Genomic DNA, 15,677 nt, shown 5'->3' with positions numbered 1-15,677 from the left:
TCGAATAAACAAACGTGCGGGATAAATGTATGCGACCAGTGAAATTGAAAATAAAACTTACAACATCACTTTTTCTCCAAGTTCAATAGATGCTGACAAAACAGACAAAGAGTTTTCAAAACAACACTTCTGCGTGTCAAACAATTCTGGAAGAAGAATATGGCGGATATGATGCGAGAAAATGTAAGCCAATCGTTTTTTTTAAATTTCTAAACTGTTAGCTAGCTATAATCAGTTATATGTTGCTATAGTCAGTTATAGCCAGCTAGGCTAATTAAATACTTTTCTGATTTGATTTAAGGCACAAGTAAAATTATTTCAGGCGAAAAAACATATACACAAATTCACAGTTTTCACTTTCAGTTAAATGCAACCTCTTACATACGGATATTTTCCATAACAGTTCATGCTGTTCTTTAACACCAATAGGCTAGGGGGTTCATATGGGTGACACTAAGAACTAATTGATTTTTTCTTAATAATGAATAAAAAAAATATTAGCCAGCTAGCAATAATCCTTAAACCTCAATGCACAATACTCAATACTACAGCGCTCCATTGTTTTACAATATCGGAAAAAAGGAGGTAAAAATCGTGTTTTTATGAGAGTTTGTTAGAGACAAAAGCGTTTTTCTCCAGTTTTTTAACTTCCGTCGGATCAATTTCTTTCAAATTTTCAGGAAACGTTACAACTTATGTGTACTTTTCATTAAAAAACAAAACGCGGCAAGAAAAGTTATCACGAAAAAACGTGTTTTCTCCCTAATAAACTTTTATAAAAGTGTGATGTTTACCTCCTCCGATCGCAAAATAAGCTGCGATGGAGTGTTAGGTTTCCCGAATTATCGTAAAGGTGTATTCCAGCACTATTTTTGACTCTAGCATAGCTTAGCTAGCGTATACCCTATTGCGTGACTATTATTACTTCTGACTTGTCTCAGATGTAGAATGTAAAAAGATGCTGCTTCAAACATTGTTTAGGCCACTGTCGAAATATGTTTGGTTAACGTCATTTCTAATTACAAAAGTGAGTTGGTAGGTCGAATAAATATTTTTCCCAAAAAATTACAAAAATACTATATTTTGCAGCCATATTTTGTTATTCGTTTTAAATGTACGACAGCTCTATTTTTTTTGCCTCCTTTGCAAGTTAGTTTTTTGTCAGTCAATGTTGTTCCCATGGTTTTCGCTTGTATTGTCGTATAAATGCGATGCAGGAAAATGTAGCACTGAGCAGCACAGTCCCCTATCGAAATAACTTTCGGACGTAACAACCGTAATTCGGAGGACCGCTGAAAAGGTAAATGGTGGCTTTTGTTGCGTGTTGAAGATTGCGCGTGGATTGTTTGGTTTATTTTTTACAAATTTACCAACTCCCCGACTCGACTTTCGCCTTTTAAAGTGAGTGAGTTGGGTGATGCTAACCAATTATATTTTTGAGGGTGGCATAATTGTTTAAATAACTTTTTTTTACAAGCTTGTGAGCTTGTATTAAAACGCAAATGTGTCCTACAAGAATGGAAATTTTGCCACTCTGAGCACCGAAATAGGAGTAGTCATGTGTTCGAATCTCATCTTGGTAACTATTTTTACTTTTTTTTTTTTGCTGTTTATATTATATAATTTTTTTTAAAGACAAGATACGTGTTCAAAAGCTTTATTTAACTACTGGTAAAGTAAAAGTGTTTCCACCAAAGTTTACAAAAATGAATGTAGGCAGCATCAAGGTCTCCCCAAATGCCTGGAATGTAGTCTACAAAAAATAAAATTTCCATAACATTATGTAAGAGAGAAACGAAGACTTTTATTGACCATCAACTTTCTGCGTTCCTCTTCTGGGCTTCACTTTTGAGGAATTTTCTTTTCAAGAAGATCTCAAAAATTAATTTTGAAAAATAACTGCATAGTCTTGTTTTTTGTTACAACGCTGTCATTGAGAATTAAAAAAGTGAAAGTAAACTGTTATGAATTAAGAAGGCTTTGGCCATGAAGAAAAGTAAAATAATTTTTTTGTGAAATATTTTAAAAAGAAAGTTAATTTGTTCAGTATTTTTTCAAAATTGGTCAAAGAAACTAAAATGTTGATGCGGTGATGTGCCTAAAACTTTTTATTAGATATTCTTCTGGTAATTTACATCAAGTTTTTCTTTTTTGGCAAAAGACTAAGGCCAACAATGAAATTTTTAAAATGTATTTACATATAATGCAATTGATAAAGCCGAAAGGGCTTACTACAAAAAATATATATAAACATTAAAAAAGGTCTATACCATCCTAATTACATGAACTGCTGCTCTGGCAACAATTTGGATACTCCGTTTGCCACATAACATTCTTACTACAACTTTGCAAAAATGCCAGTGAACATGAGCAAAAAAAGGCTGTAACATCCTAGCTCTGTGATTTATATACCTCATAATTCTGTGATGTGTTTTCCAATGTGAGACCAACCAGAATTATTTCTAAAGCCTATTTTATGAATAAAATGGTTGCAATAATTAGTGATGATGTACAGTCCCGATCGCGAGTAACTATACATGAGTATACGAGTACGGGCACATTAAATGCCGAGTAAAGTGCAAGACGAGTACGAGTAATCAGCGAGTATACTACTCCATACCCTCGAGTATAGCCTCTTGCGATGCGAGTACAGTAAGTGAATGATTTGTGAGTATGTGTGCGATTATAAGATAAAGAACGGGAATTCGTCGCAGCGTAATTTTTATCGATAGCTCACATTTGTCTGCTACCTTATACATTGTGAAAACTTTTACTTCGTATTCGCGTCGTAAGAAATAACATTTTATTTTACATAATTTTTTTTGTCTGGCTCTTTGATTTTATATAGTTAATTTCTCACCGACGAGGAAACCCTTTGCTATTTACATCTGTTATCTAAATCCTTTTTTCTCCTAGCTAAATAATTTGTTACTACATTCAAACACTATACCTTTTTCTTCGCAAGCATGAATTAAACAATGAACTCTGGAGACTAAATTAAGCCAATCACATTTAATTTTATTGTTTTGTAAGTAACCAAAAGTAAAAACGTGCCCAGCAGGGAAATCTTGGATCCAGTGGGAATGATGTGCACCTGAATTTTGAGTGAGTTCTGTAATTACTTCAAAATGGGTTGTCATTATTATAAGTATTAAATATTATAATTATAAGTAGCTTTCAAGTCTATCGTGTAGCTATCAGCATTTCGCTATTTTTAAAGTTTAAAGAAGCATTTCAGCACTAAATTTCAGCACTAAATTTTGTTTCTATGAAGCCTTATGTTCTTATATGAAAAATATTATATTAAAAAAAAAACTTGTATCAAAGATATGCGTCTTAGTTAAAATGCATACAAATAAACAAAATAATGAATTATTACAGATCGTCTGTAACAACGATGTACGGAAGATTCTTTCTCATGTTTTTATAATTTTATTATCCAATTTCATCTTACCAATCATAGAGTGCATAATAAAATAGGCAGGAGTAGTGGGGAGGACAAAGTCTCACGTGTCTTATTAATTGTTTTTTTAATTTTTTTCACATATTTTATGGGCACCTGTTGTTTGAAAGTAGCGAATATAAAAAAGAAAAGAAAGAATGAATATCATTCAAACTAAATTGTTACATTTATTACTGTTTTTAACAGCATTTACTTGTGAAATACATGTCAATAACTCGTAAACATGATACCTGCTATATTGTTCTATCATCAGATGAAGTCATTTCAATATTCTAAATGTGATTGCAAAGATATAAATAGATTAGAATAACATTCAACACAAAAGAAAAATTTATCTCCAGAATTGTGTTTTAGAGAGAATGAAGAGATCTTTATTACAACTTAAAAATCATTTTTCAGAAGTTTGTTTGTTTGTTTGTTTGTTCAGAAGCAAAAGAGTTCGTTTGAAAGTTACGACTCCGTTGTAAGGCAATTGAGGTTCTCCCTCATTCTGGCTATCATATATAGCTTGCGTTGGTGCGCACTTTCCAGCAGTTGAGTTAAGATAACGCGAATCAGTTTAGTCTGGCTCTTCGGAGTGTCAGGTCCCTGTGGCATGGTTCCAAATGGGACTGCTGATTCAATCGTAAATCAAAAAAAGGCTACGGCTTAAAGTGTTAGCATGTATTCTCAATGCCAGCTTTAACTATTGAACATAGAAAACTAACGAACGAAGAAAATAACACTGTAAAAACAGTGTTTTTCAATAAATCCTCAACACCAACATAAAAGCATATTGGCCGCAAGTGCATTCTCCGCCAGTTTCTCGTTTAATTATATCGTTTGCCTTTCGAGCACGCTAGCGAGTACTGTGTGAGTACAGTAGCAAAAATGTGCAAGTATTTTTGACATACTTGTTCGCGCATTATACTCGTAGCGTACTCATGGAATACCTACGGAAGAAATTACTCGTACCCGTAGTTTAATACTCGTGTATAGTTACTCGCGATCGGTACTGTAGCTAGTTAGCTGCTTTAAACATTGCTATGTACCTTTTTCAATTGTTAAAAAACAGACGTGACATTAGAAAAACTTATTGAGGCTATTTAACAAAGAGGATCTGTGAAGATAGATAGATAGAGAGCATACATTGTGATGAATTTTTTTTGAAAAAAGTATTCTTCGGCATGTCTAGTTTCATAATAATATAGGTTGTTTGTTTAATAGATTAAAATGTCATATCCACACCACACAAAAATTTTCTCATCAATGACTACCCCAGCGATGTTTAAGTTGTAATACTGTCGAAACATTGTAAAGTGCATAAGTTTACCAGTGAAATTAGTAATATGGTAGATCCTAAATGTAAGACTCAGGACATTATTGTGATGTCAGTTTGTTCCGCTCGCAAATCATATCTCCGTCCATATACACTTTGCTCTGACTATTTTGTAAGACTAAGAGTTATATAGCTGGAAATATACAATATGGCGAATACCATAGCATAAAGCTGTGTTGTTTATTGATAAATAGTGTACGTTCTTTACAGACATTACACTGGCGCAGCGAGTGAAAACAACTTAGAGTTTTACATTCTAATAACTCTTGAGACATTTTATCCCGTATTTAATGCTTCATTATTATGAACTATACTTTCATTCTACTGATATGGCGAAATTTGTTGACATCAAATGTCGGTCCTCTTTTGATACCCACGGGGACCCAACCAGCCTTGGCACTCGCTGGAAGAAATGGCAACAAGGTTTTGATTTATATATAATAGCTGCTGGCATTACAGATAATAACCAGATGAAGGCACTACTTCTTCACTGTGGGAGAGAAGATCTCAGGGAGTTATTTGACACCCTTCCTGAATCAGACTTACCTGAGGAAACAAATGTATACAAAATTGCATGCACGAAATTGGACACTTATTTTCTCCCTCGAAAGAATAGATGTTATGAGCGTCATGTTTTTCGTACATGTGTCCAAAAAGACACAAATGAATCAATTGCGGAATATGTTACACATTTGCGATCCCTAGCAAAAACGTGTGGATTTCATGACACAGACAATGAAATTGTTGACCAAGTAATTGAAAAATGCAATTCCCGTAAACTCTGAAAACGACTCTTGAAAGAACATGACCTTACACTTGCGAAGTTGTGTGAAATTGTTGCAATCATTGAAGCTGCAGATCACCAAGCAGAGCAGTACAAAAACACACAACCTACGGACACTATTGTTAACGAGGAATCTGACAACGATGAGGTCAACAAAATTTTAAATTGCACTCATCGTATTCGCTTTCCAAAAAGTTCTATTTCAAGACAAACAGAGAAGAATCAAACATGTTACAGGTGTGGTATCAAGAATCACCTTGCTAATACTTGAACAAAAGGAAAATCCTGTCATGCGTGTGGAAAACCTGGTCATTTCAGTAATGTTTGCAAATCAAGCCAGCGACAAGATAAAGTCAGATATGTAATCGCTGACAGCTCTTCTTCTGATGACGACTTTGTTTTTGCACTCACCAATACTACACAATCCAACAACCTGTACCCAATCCAATTTAATGGTCATGTCATTAATGTTCTCATTGACAGTGGCAGCAATATCAATTTGATCAGTGCAGATATCTTAAACAGCCTCAAACAACCACTTCAAGCAAGGCCTCACAACAGAAACGTCTATCCCTACAAATCTAAGTTACCAATTGCTGTTATCGGCTATGTATGGGCAGCTGTTGTCCAATAACCAAAACATTTCTGCAAAACTTGTTGTCGTACCAAGCTCTGACATCAATGTTTTAGGTTATGATACCGCTTGTGTTTTGGATCTACTATGAGTTGGCTCAAATACTGATGTGGTCAACCAAATTGAAATAACCAATCCCAGATTACATTAAATGCTGAGTAAATACACTGATCGCTTTGAAGGTTTGGGAAAGTTGAAAGACGTGGAACTACACATCCAGACTGATCATACTGTATCACCCCTTGTTCAAAAAGCCCATCCATTGCCAATACTGATGCAGAAACAGGTTGGCGATGAGCTTGATAGATTACTTGATTATCATGTGATTGAACCTGTTGAGTCACCACTAACATGGGTCAACCCACTTGTCATTGTCCCTAAGAAAGATTCCTCATCTACCAGCATACGCATGTGTGTTGATATGCGTGCTGCAAATACTGCTATTATTGCAGAACCATATCAAATACCTACTTTGGAGTAGTTGCTACATGAGCTAAATGGTTGTACCGTGTTTACAAAGTTCCAATCTCAACAAAGGGACCACCAAATGGCGCTAGATACCGAAAGTCGAGATTTAACTGCTTTCGCTACTCACCATGGTATTTTCAGATACAAAAGGCTCATTTTTGGTATGTCATCTGCTGCTGAGCTCTATCAAAGAGAAATAGAGCATGCCCTCATTGGAATTCCTGGAGTGCGCAACATATCTGATGATATTATAATTGGAGGACACCATACTGGAGAACTGCTTGACCGAATTAATAAAGTCTTTCAAGGCCTACGTGAAAAACACCTTACAATTACAGGCCATTCCTTGAGACGAGTGTTATCGCACGCGCACTCGCCCGCACACTCTTAAAAAGATTTACGAGTGCTTTTTATCGCACTCGTGAATTTTTTCTATTTCTAACATATTATAGTGATGAAAAAGGCTTTTATGCTGATGTAACAATCATTTCTTTGTGATTGATTTTGTTTAAAAAGTATAGAGAACATTAAAGTTGACCCCTTTCCTTCATGCCGACACTCTTATGCTCGGCTGGTGCATTACACTGAGAGTCGAACGGAAGACCATTTGGAACAATGCCACAAGTCAGTCCGACTTTCATCGTCACAGAATACTGCGAGAAGAGTGCCACCCATGCAGTTAAATAAAAACAGAACATGGGAGAGGTTAGGTGTTCTGTAACTTAATACAGCTTTCGGACAGATGTTGTCGTGATGTAATACCAAAGAAAAAAACATGTTGAATAAAGTTTAAAAAATTTAATTTAAAAAATTTAAAAGGGGAGAGAGAAATCAATTATGTTTAGTAATAATAATTGAAAAAATTGTATATCATATTAAAAAGAAGTCCAGAAGTTCTTTCTCCCACACGACACAGCAGGCAATAAGTCGGCCCTGCCCTTGGTTTTTTGAGAAGAGATGTTCTGCAAAGACTCTAACAATTGAGTCTAATGTACAGTTTTGCTTCATGTTAAACTGTGCCTGTGACAAGCATTTTCGAAGCATGCCACTGTACTTCTGAGATATGCAACCTAATGATGTCCTAAACTAATGAATAAATAATTCATTTTTAAACGCGCATGTTTTTCATTCAAATTCTGAACGGTAAGTCATTTTTTTCTTTGATTATTAGTATAGTAAATAATTACTTTATACAAAAGACATTTCAGGTGCGCATTATTGAAGTGAGTAAGGTGTTTTGGTGCGTGATTGAAAACGCTGCTCCATTGTTGCAGGAGCCTGCGAAGGTGCGGGGCGCGATCGCTGATGATGACTTTATTTTATCAGCAACAACATGTCATAACAGAGAACAACAGTCGGGAGCTAATACAATAACAAACGAGGAATCGGATGATCAAACCATACCATACCAAGAATTGGATTCTGAGGAAGATCTTTTTATTCCGGAACCAAAGAACAAACGTATAAGAAAAACTCCTGCACATCTCACTGATCATGTGATGAACTAAACATTTACAAACTATATTTATCGAAAACATTCTGTTCAACAAGTTAGAACTTCTTCCTTTTTACCATAGTCATAGTTTTCTTATTTTACTTAGTTTATTTAGTGGTAGGGAAGAGATGTGATGTCCGTTCGTTCCGCTCGGAAATCATATCTCCGTCCATATACACTTTGCTCTGACTATTTTGTAAGACTAAGAGTTATATAGCTGGAAATATACAATATGACGAATACCATAGCGTAAAGCTGTGTTGTTTACTGATAAATACTGTACATTCTTTACAGACATTACAATTATGTCATAACCATCCAGTATTACCAATGGAAAGAAAAAGTTAGCAGAAAAGTGAAATCACACAATTGAGACAATTACATAAAACAAATTTCAAAATTCAACATGGTAGAAAATAAAGCTTTACACCTTTGTAATTAGTTTAAATAAATAGCATGGTCAGATAATTGAAGTTTATGATGGGAGGGGTCCATACCCCAGTACCCCAGTATGTGTTACACAATGTGTTATGCATTTTTTGGATAGAAAGAGAGTAGGATGATTCATTCCACAGTTATTTGTAAAATTTTATTTAGAAAATTAGATGTTCTTTGAATGAAACTAGTTTCTAGACCGAAAAATATCTACAGGAATTTTTGTCTATCACATGCACTCACAAGCACCTGCTCAAATAAGCACCATTCAGGAAATAAAGTACGTGACATAAGTGTCTAGGCACCTATTTGATTCTTTACGTATTTACAAAATGGCCATTTGTCCCCTTTGCACGAAATCTTTATTTGACAGCCGCATGGGACACACCTATAATAGTGAATTATAACACAAAGTGTAAATATTCTTTAGGTTTGTATATAAACACGAAGAAAATTTTTATGTTTGGCGGTTTGAAATCTTTTTTTATAGATTTATGTAAGGACTGAAATACATGATATCTTTAAAGGGAAGATATAAAACTAAGATTAAGGATCATAGATTAATATGCTGAAAATTTACAATTACAGCTGTTAGGTCCCAATTAGGAATTTTCTCTAGAATGCTCCAAATTTAGAAATTTTTTAGTCCCAACTGAAACAGCTCTCCTGACACTAATACCTTTTAACACAGATCCAAGATTTTAAATCATTTTGATTGTTGCAACAAATTTTTGACTAACTTTGCCAGGTAGTTTTTAAGAAATAAATGCATTGACTATATATATATATATAACAGTAAAAAATTAGTAGTCATTAGAAAGAAAAAATCAACTAACAGACAGGTAACACCCTGTAGTTTTAAACATATGGATCACCTGTCTACGCAAGTAAGCTAAAAGGGATAAAACTTGAACTTCTATCTATTTAAAAATAGAAAGTAATGTTCAAACAGTTGTTAACATACAGGGTTTTGGGTGAAACCATTCCTGCAAAAAGAAAAAAAATATTTCATAATTAATACTTTTAATATCTTTTTATTTTGAAAGGTAACAGTAGAAATAGCAGAATTTGTCAAAGAAGACAAGTAAAGATGGCAAATTTCTTTGCATGCAACGTGGATGTTTTCTAAAAGAGATTGAGCCTTCAAATACAAATTGAAACACGGTTTTTATAGGATGCATCATCCATAAATTTTTTATCTGTGCTGGTATAGATATATTCTTTCATTTGTTCAATTTTTACAATATTCATTTGCTGAACTTGCTTCATGTTTTTGTTTTTTTTGCTTTGTGAATTGTTTATTCTGTATTTTGATGTCACAGATATTTTGAAATAAAAGAACTCACTTTTACAGAAAACAGAAGAAAACACAGAAATACCTATGAATTAGAACACATCCTTTTCTTTAAAATAGGGATATAAAAAAGGGAAGCATCAAAAACCTTTTTTTTTGCTTTTTTTTCATAATAGGTCTAAACCTTTTTTTAAGGAGATTGCATATTTCTGCCTTAAACAATTTAAGGGCAACAAAGCGGTTTATGATCTGAGTGATCCATGGCAAGGCCTGTTAGTAAGGAGATTTTCATGTTGCTATGGACTATATGTTATTTTACATGTTTTTTATATTATAATTACCATTATCTGTCATCTGTGAGTTAAATATGGTAGCTTGGACTAATGACATGTGAAATCTTTGTTGATTTGTCTAATTTAAGAGTAGTTTTCTAGTCTAAGAGTATTAAAGTATATTCAAATCTTTTATAAATTTTTAAATCTTTTTATTTAACTCTTTTATCGTGTAACGTTGAATGATCTCTTATTTCTTTGTTATAATAAGCTTTTCTGACAGTGTGATTTTGATTTTCAAAACAGTCAGCCTATGAAAAGCCCTCTTTATGTGCAATATTGGGCACTTTAATACATGTTCTTTTAAAACTGACGTGCTAAAAGATTAAAGTGGTCTTCGCCTTTATTAATCAAGCAAGCCTTTTGATTGTGTTAATGGCGTCTTGCAATGCTTAATTTTAATACGCAACAACAGGGTGACAGTGCAAAGTATATGATTTTATATGAAAAATGTCACAAATTGAATCATTCTACACTAACACTTCACATTTTTGTTTGTTTCAATGAATATTAAGATGATATACATAATAACATCAATAATGAAATTGAAAAAAAATTGTCGAACAATAAATCTCTAGAGATTCTCAGTGACTGGTGATAGCCACACTTTGGGAATTTCAGGAGAAAGAAATTTGTCCTGGGAAGTCCTAAGAGGTTAAATTTTTGCAATTCGAGAATATAAAATCTTATGACTGACTTAATTTAGGTGATCCCAGAATTATTGAAAATTTGAACTAGTTAGTTATATTGTTTTTGTTCTGGAATCTTAACATTTTAAACACTTACATTTGCATAAGTGATCAAGCTCATAAACCTAATGTTTTTATGTGTAAAATACTTTTTTCACATGGTTTATTTTAATAGGGTTGATAATTATTTTCCATCGTGTACGTATATGTACCGATATCTTTTATTCATAGTTTGTTTTCTGATGGCGAACAACTCTATGTATATCTTATGAATACTGTTTCTTGCCATTTGTTTAATGAGATATTTCGGCTTTTAGAATTGAATTGGGATAATTAAAAACATAAACTGTATGGAAAAAAAGTTCCCAAAGAAATGTGTAACTGGTATTTCTACTTTTTAAAGCTTCCCTAGCAAAGCCTTGATACTTCTAATCTTAAAATAATAATAAACACTAGATTAATATTATCACTATTATTACTAGATGTCATAGATTAAGCTATTATCTCATTTTTATGCTAATGAAGAATATAAGAGAAATGATAAAATAATTAAAAGTGTTTTGTGCTTTATTTTACATCATTAAAAATAATCTTTTGAGTTTTTTTAATACTTTTAGAATATATTGTCATATTAATTATTGTCATATATTGTCATTGAATCATTGTGCTAACATTCCCAAATTCACGATTTGTTAATTATTTCACATCAAAATTATAATGACCAATTTTTATTGTTTCTTATTAAAACTTTGTATTATTTTTAGTTGATGTCAAAGCAACAATTTGATAACTTATCGGAAGATGGATACTTCTCTGGAGCTAATACAAGCAGGGCAGCTAACCATGATGCTTTCATGATAACACAGGACTACAAAAACACAAATATTAATTTTGAAAAATATGCTTTTGACGACATCTATCAACCACTTTCTAGTTCAATAAACGATCCCATTTCATCTAGGATGGAGGGTAAAGGTATACTTTTTGACCGATTGAAAGAAGCACAAGATACAATTGACCAATTGTCTACCAAACTTTTTTACTGTGAGAATGAGATAGCTATTTTAAGTCAGCGCAAACATGCTTTTGAAACTGGGTATCATAAACTCGAGAAGGAAAACAAACAGTTGCTTATGGAAAAAATAGTAAAAGAGAGGCTGTTAAAAAAGATTAACAATATGGATGCTGAGGTCAGCAATTTGCTGAAGACTCATCAGCAACTTGTTGATAAACATCATGAGCAAGAAAAAAGTCATGCACTTTTGAAAATGCAGACGAAGCTATTAGAGGAGGAGAACCAAAGTTTGAAAATTGTGAATAATACACTAACATCTACATCAGAAGAGGAGAAAACCAACCTAGAAGAGTTAAAAGTATCACAGCAAGAAGTGTCCAACAAGTTAGTGATTACGAACATTGAGAAAAACGCTTTATCATCAGAGTATGACCGAATGGTTAAAACACAACACCAGAGTGAACAAGAAATCCAAGAACTACGAAAACATCAAAAAAAGCTAGAAAAACTACTCGAGGAAAGTACACATAAGTTACAAATAAGCAAAAATAATAATTCAAGTTTGGAAGAACAAAACAATTTTTTCAAGTCAGAATTGCAAGTAGCTGTAGAGAGAAAAATAACAATCGAAAAAGTAATGTCAGAAGAAGTTAATCAAATTAAAAAACAAAACGAAGTTGTATTAACTACAAATGAAATGTTGGAAAAAGAACTAATTACAAAGAAGGAGTTATGTGACCAGCTTAAAAGCAGAATTGAAGAGATAAGTGGGACGAACACTGTTTTAAAGAACCAATCTTGTGAGTTGGAGAGACAATACAGAGAACTTTTATCAACTAATAGTTTACTAGAAAACAATATAGAAGAGTTAAAAGAAACTGTCAACAAAACAGAACGAGAGGAAATGATCATGTCTCAAAAACTTTCTGTTTATGAATCTGAGAAAGAGAATCACGAAAACCAGTTAAAAAAATTAAAAAAAAAATCTGATGCAAATGTAACAGAATTTGATGCTCGAATACAAAAGCTTCAAAAACAAAGCTTAAAAATGAAGGAGGTGTACCTAGCGGAAAAAGAAAAAATGAGAAATGAATATGAAGTAAAAGTAAAAACGCTCGTTCAAAATAAGAAATGTTTAGAAGAAAGTAATGCACAGTTATCACTTGAGCTTAACGATTTAAAGGAAAAGTTCTTTAAGTTAGAGCACACTCTGGATTCTGTTCGAAAAGAAAATACTAAGCATGCATCTATACAATATCAAGAAATATCTGAATTAGAATCTGTGAAAGCCAAAATCACTGAGGAGTGTAAAAATCTGAGAACAGAAAACATACAGTATGATGCTCAAATTGATGAGTATTCGCTTGCCTTGCAAGACGTCAAATCTAAATATGATCATTTAAATAGAAATTTTAATGAAAAGGTGAACAAAATACAAAACTTAGAAAAACAAGTTAAAGATTTAAGCACTGAAAACAATGATTTGAAGTCAAAAGATAAAGGCAACACCGAATTAATAGACTTGTTACAAAAACAATCAAAGTCTGAAATCTTAGCTGAACAAAAGACAAGTGCAAAGAGAATTCAATCCTTAGAAACTCAAATAAAAGATTATCAAGAACAGTGTCAAAAAATTAGAGATGAAAAGGAGAAAAATACGAAGTTACATGAACAGGAGATTTCTGGTTTGTTAAACAACCACCAAAAGAAGTTTGAGGAGAAATTAAATGAAAAACATGAATTACAAGCCCAATGTAAATCTCTTACAGAGAAAACGACTATGTATTCTGAACTGCTGGAGCAAAAGCAAAGTGAAATTGAAAAGCTTTCTTCGCTTAACACTTCAAATGGAAATGAAATATCAAATTTAAAAGCAAAAATAAAAGAACTACAAGCTGAAGAAATTAAAGCATCAAACCTGAAGAATGAAATCAAAGGTTATAAAAAGAATGTAGAAGAGCTGGAATCAAGAGTTGCTATAGTAACTACTGAAAATGAGATATTACTAGGTGAACGGAAAGATTCTACAAAACATACAAGTGAACTTCTTGAACGCTTAAACCTAACTATGAAGAAAATGGAAGAACAGAGTAAACAGATGCATGACGATAAGGAGAATCGTCTTACTGAAGAGCAACAATATAAGAAGGAAATTCGTGACCTATCATACCGAAATGAGCGGTTAAAATCTGAATTACGACAAAGAACACTACAAAAACATTCTGCCTGCGGTGAAATTGAAATGATCAAGTCTGAACATGTAAATGTTAAAAAAGAACTTGCTGTTTTGGCAGAATTGAATCGAAAGTTGGAAGAAGTCCATTCATCTTTGCAAGAGGATAATAAGAAATATAGAAGTGCAAATGAACAATTGCAAGTAGATATGCAGACGTTAAAATCTTCATTTGAAAATTTATTAGCGAAAGAATTGGAAAAACAAAAGTCTGAATTTTTACAACAAGAGAATGAGTTACTTAAAAAGTTATCCTTAGATTATAACTAAATTTTTATTGTTATTAGTTTTGATATATTGCTGTGTAAAATTGAGTATGCTTTATTTAGTTTTGAGATGTGCAAATTTGTTCTTATATGAAACAGAGGAAGAATGTTATAACTTTGTTGAAATAATTTATGAATGTGTTTTAAAAATGTAGACTGATGCAGAAATAATGTAAAAACTTGAGGTAGCACCTCTCAAATAAATACTTTTTTGATGAAGCACACTTCCTTTATTTAGGAAAAAAATAAAAATAAGTCTCTCTGATTAAGTCCTTCAGGGCATCAGACATAATACAAAATTATCACAAAAAGGGAATGCTTTTGAGTTTGATTACTGTGTTAGAGAACACTTGTTTGAATTGGAGCTAGTAATTATTAAGTAAAAAGCTCCAAATAAATATTTTCTATTAAATCATTCCTCTTGCTAAAGCTCCTTCTTCCGTACGTGGTTTTGAAATAAGTACCTTGGGTGCTAAATCAAGCATTTGCAGTGATTTACCCTTTTTATTATTTATTTTTATTATTTTTGGGTTTAAAAATGAGTGAGTTGTTTTATCATGATAATGTAGTTTTTTAAAGGGATGTAACCCTATCGTAGAAATTTTTAAAGCAAATTAATCTTTTTAGCAATTGTCTAGATTTTTTTATCGGTGCTTTTCCAATGTTTGCATAAATCTGTAAAAAGCAAAAATTTATATGTGTTACTTCTTAATTTCATCTTTGGGCAACATTTTATTAATTTATGATTTTAATAATTAATTTATTCCATAGGTAGTTTGATTCTATCAATTTTTGTGGAAATTAGCACAATTTTTACTATATTTTTAGCTTTGTTTTAGACTACTAAATTTGTAATTATATTGTTGAAATGGCTGAAAGACAAAATGTGATAAAATGTTGTATTCTGTCAGCAACATTGTATCAGCAGTGATCTAAGAATGGTGCAAAACCCACCTCTTTCCTTTTAAAAAAAATATTTCTCACCAGTGATTTTTTTTAAGAGAAGAATAAAAAATTAGTACATTTTATTGTATATGATTTGAGTTCATTTCAAAATTTATTCATGTTAAACCTTCTTTCAGTCTAATTCAATAAAGAAGTACTCTAATAAAACCTATTTATGCTTCCACAACTTTGCAACTATGGGTTCCCTGGGGACTAATATTTAGTCCTGTTTTTACTTGTTGGGTATTTGGTTAATGTGTGGAAATTCTCTTTTTATTTAAAATTACAAACTGCTTTTTTCAAAAA

General features: G+C 32.5%; 1 protein-coding gene across 1 annotated transcript; it reads left to right on the top strand.

Moving 5' to 3' along the window:
• The first annotated feature begins 75 nt into the window (after window positions 1-75).
• On the top strand, window positions 76-15,349 carry LOC130613247 (myosin-11-like). The gene is made up of 2 exons (XM_057434586.1): window positions 76-183; window positions 11,677-15,349. The coding sequence occupies exons 1-2, from the start codon at window positions 160-162 to the stop codon at window positions 14,428-14,430; spliced, it is 2,778 nt and encodes a 925-aa protein (XP_057290569.1). The 5' UTR covers window positions 76-159; the 3' UTR covers window positions 14,431-15,349.
• The last annotated feature ends 328 nt before the right edge of the window (window positions 15,350-15,677 follow it).

Source organism: Hydractinia symbiolongicarpus, chromosome 10 (assembly GCF_029227915.1).
Source record: "Hydractinia symbiolongicarpus strain clone_291-10 chromosome 10, HSymV2.1, whole genome shotgun sequence".
Taxonomy (NCBI): Eukaryota; Metazoa; Cnidaria; class Hydrozoa; order Anthoathecata; family Hydractiniidae; genus Hydractinia; species Hydractinia symbiolongicarpus.
Note: the sequence above shows the minus strand (reverse complement) of the source record. Positions and strands in the feature narration are given on the sequence as shown.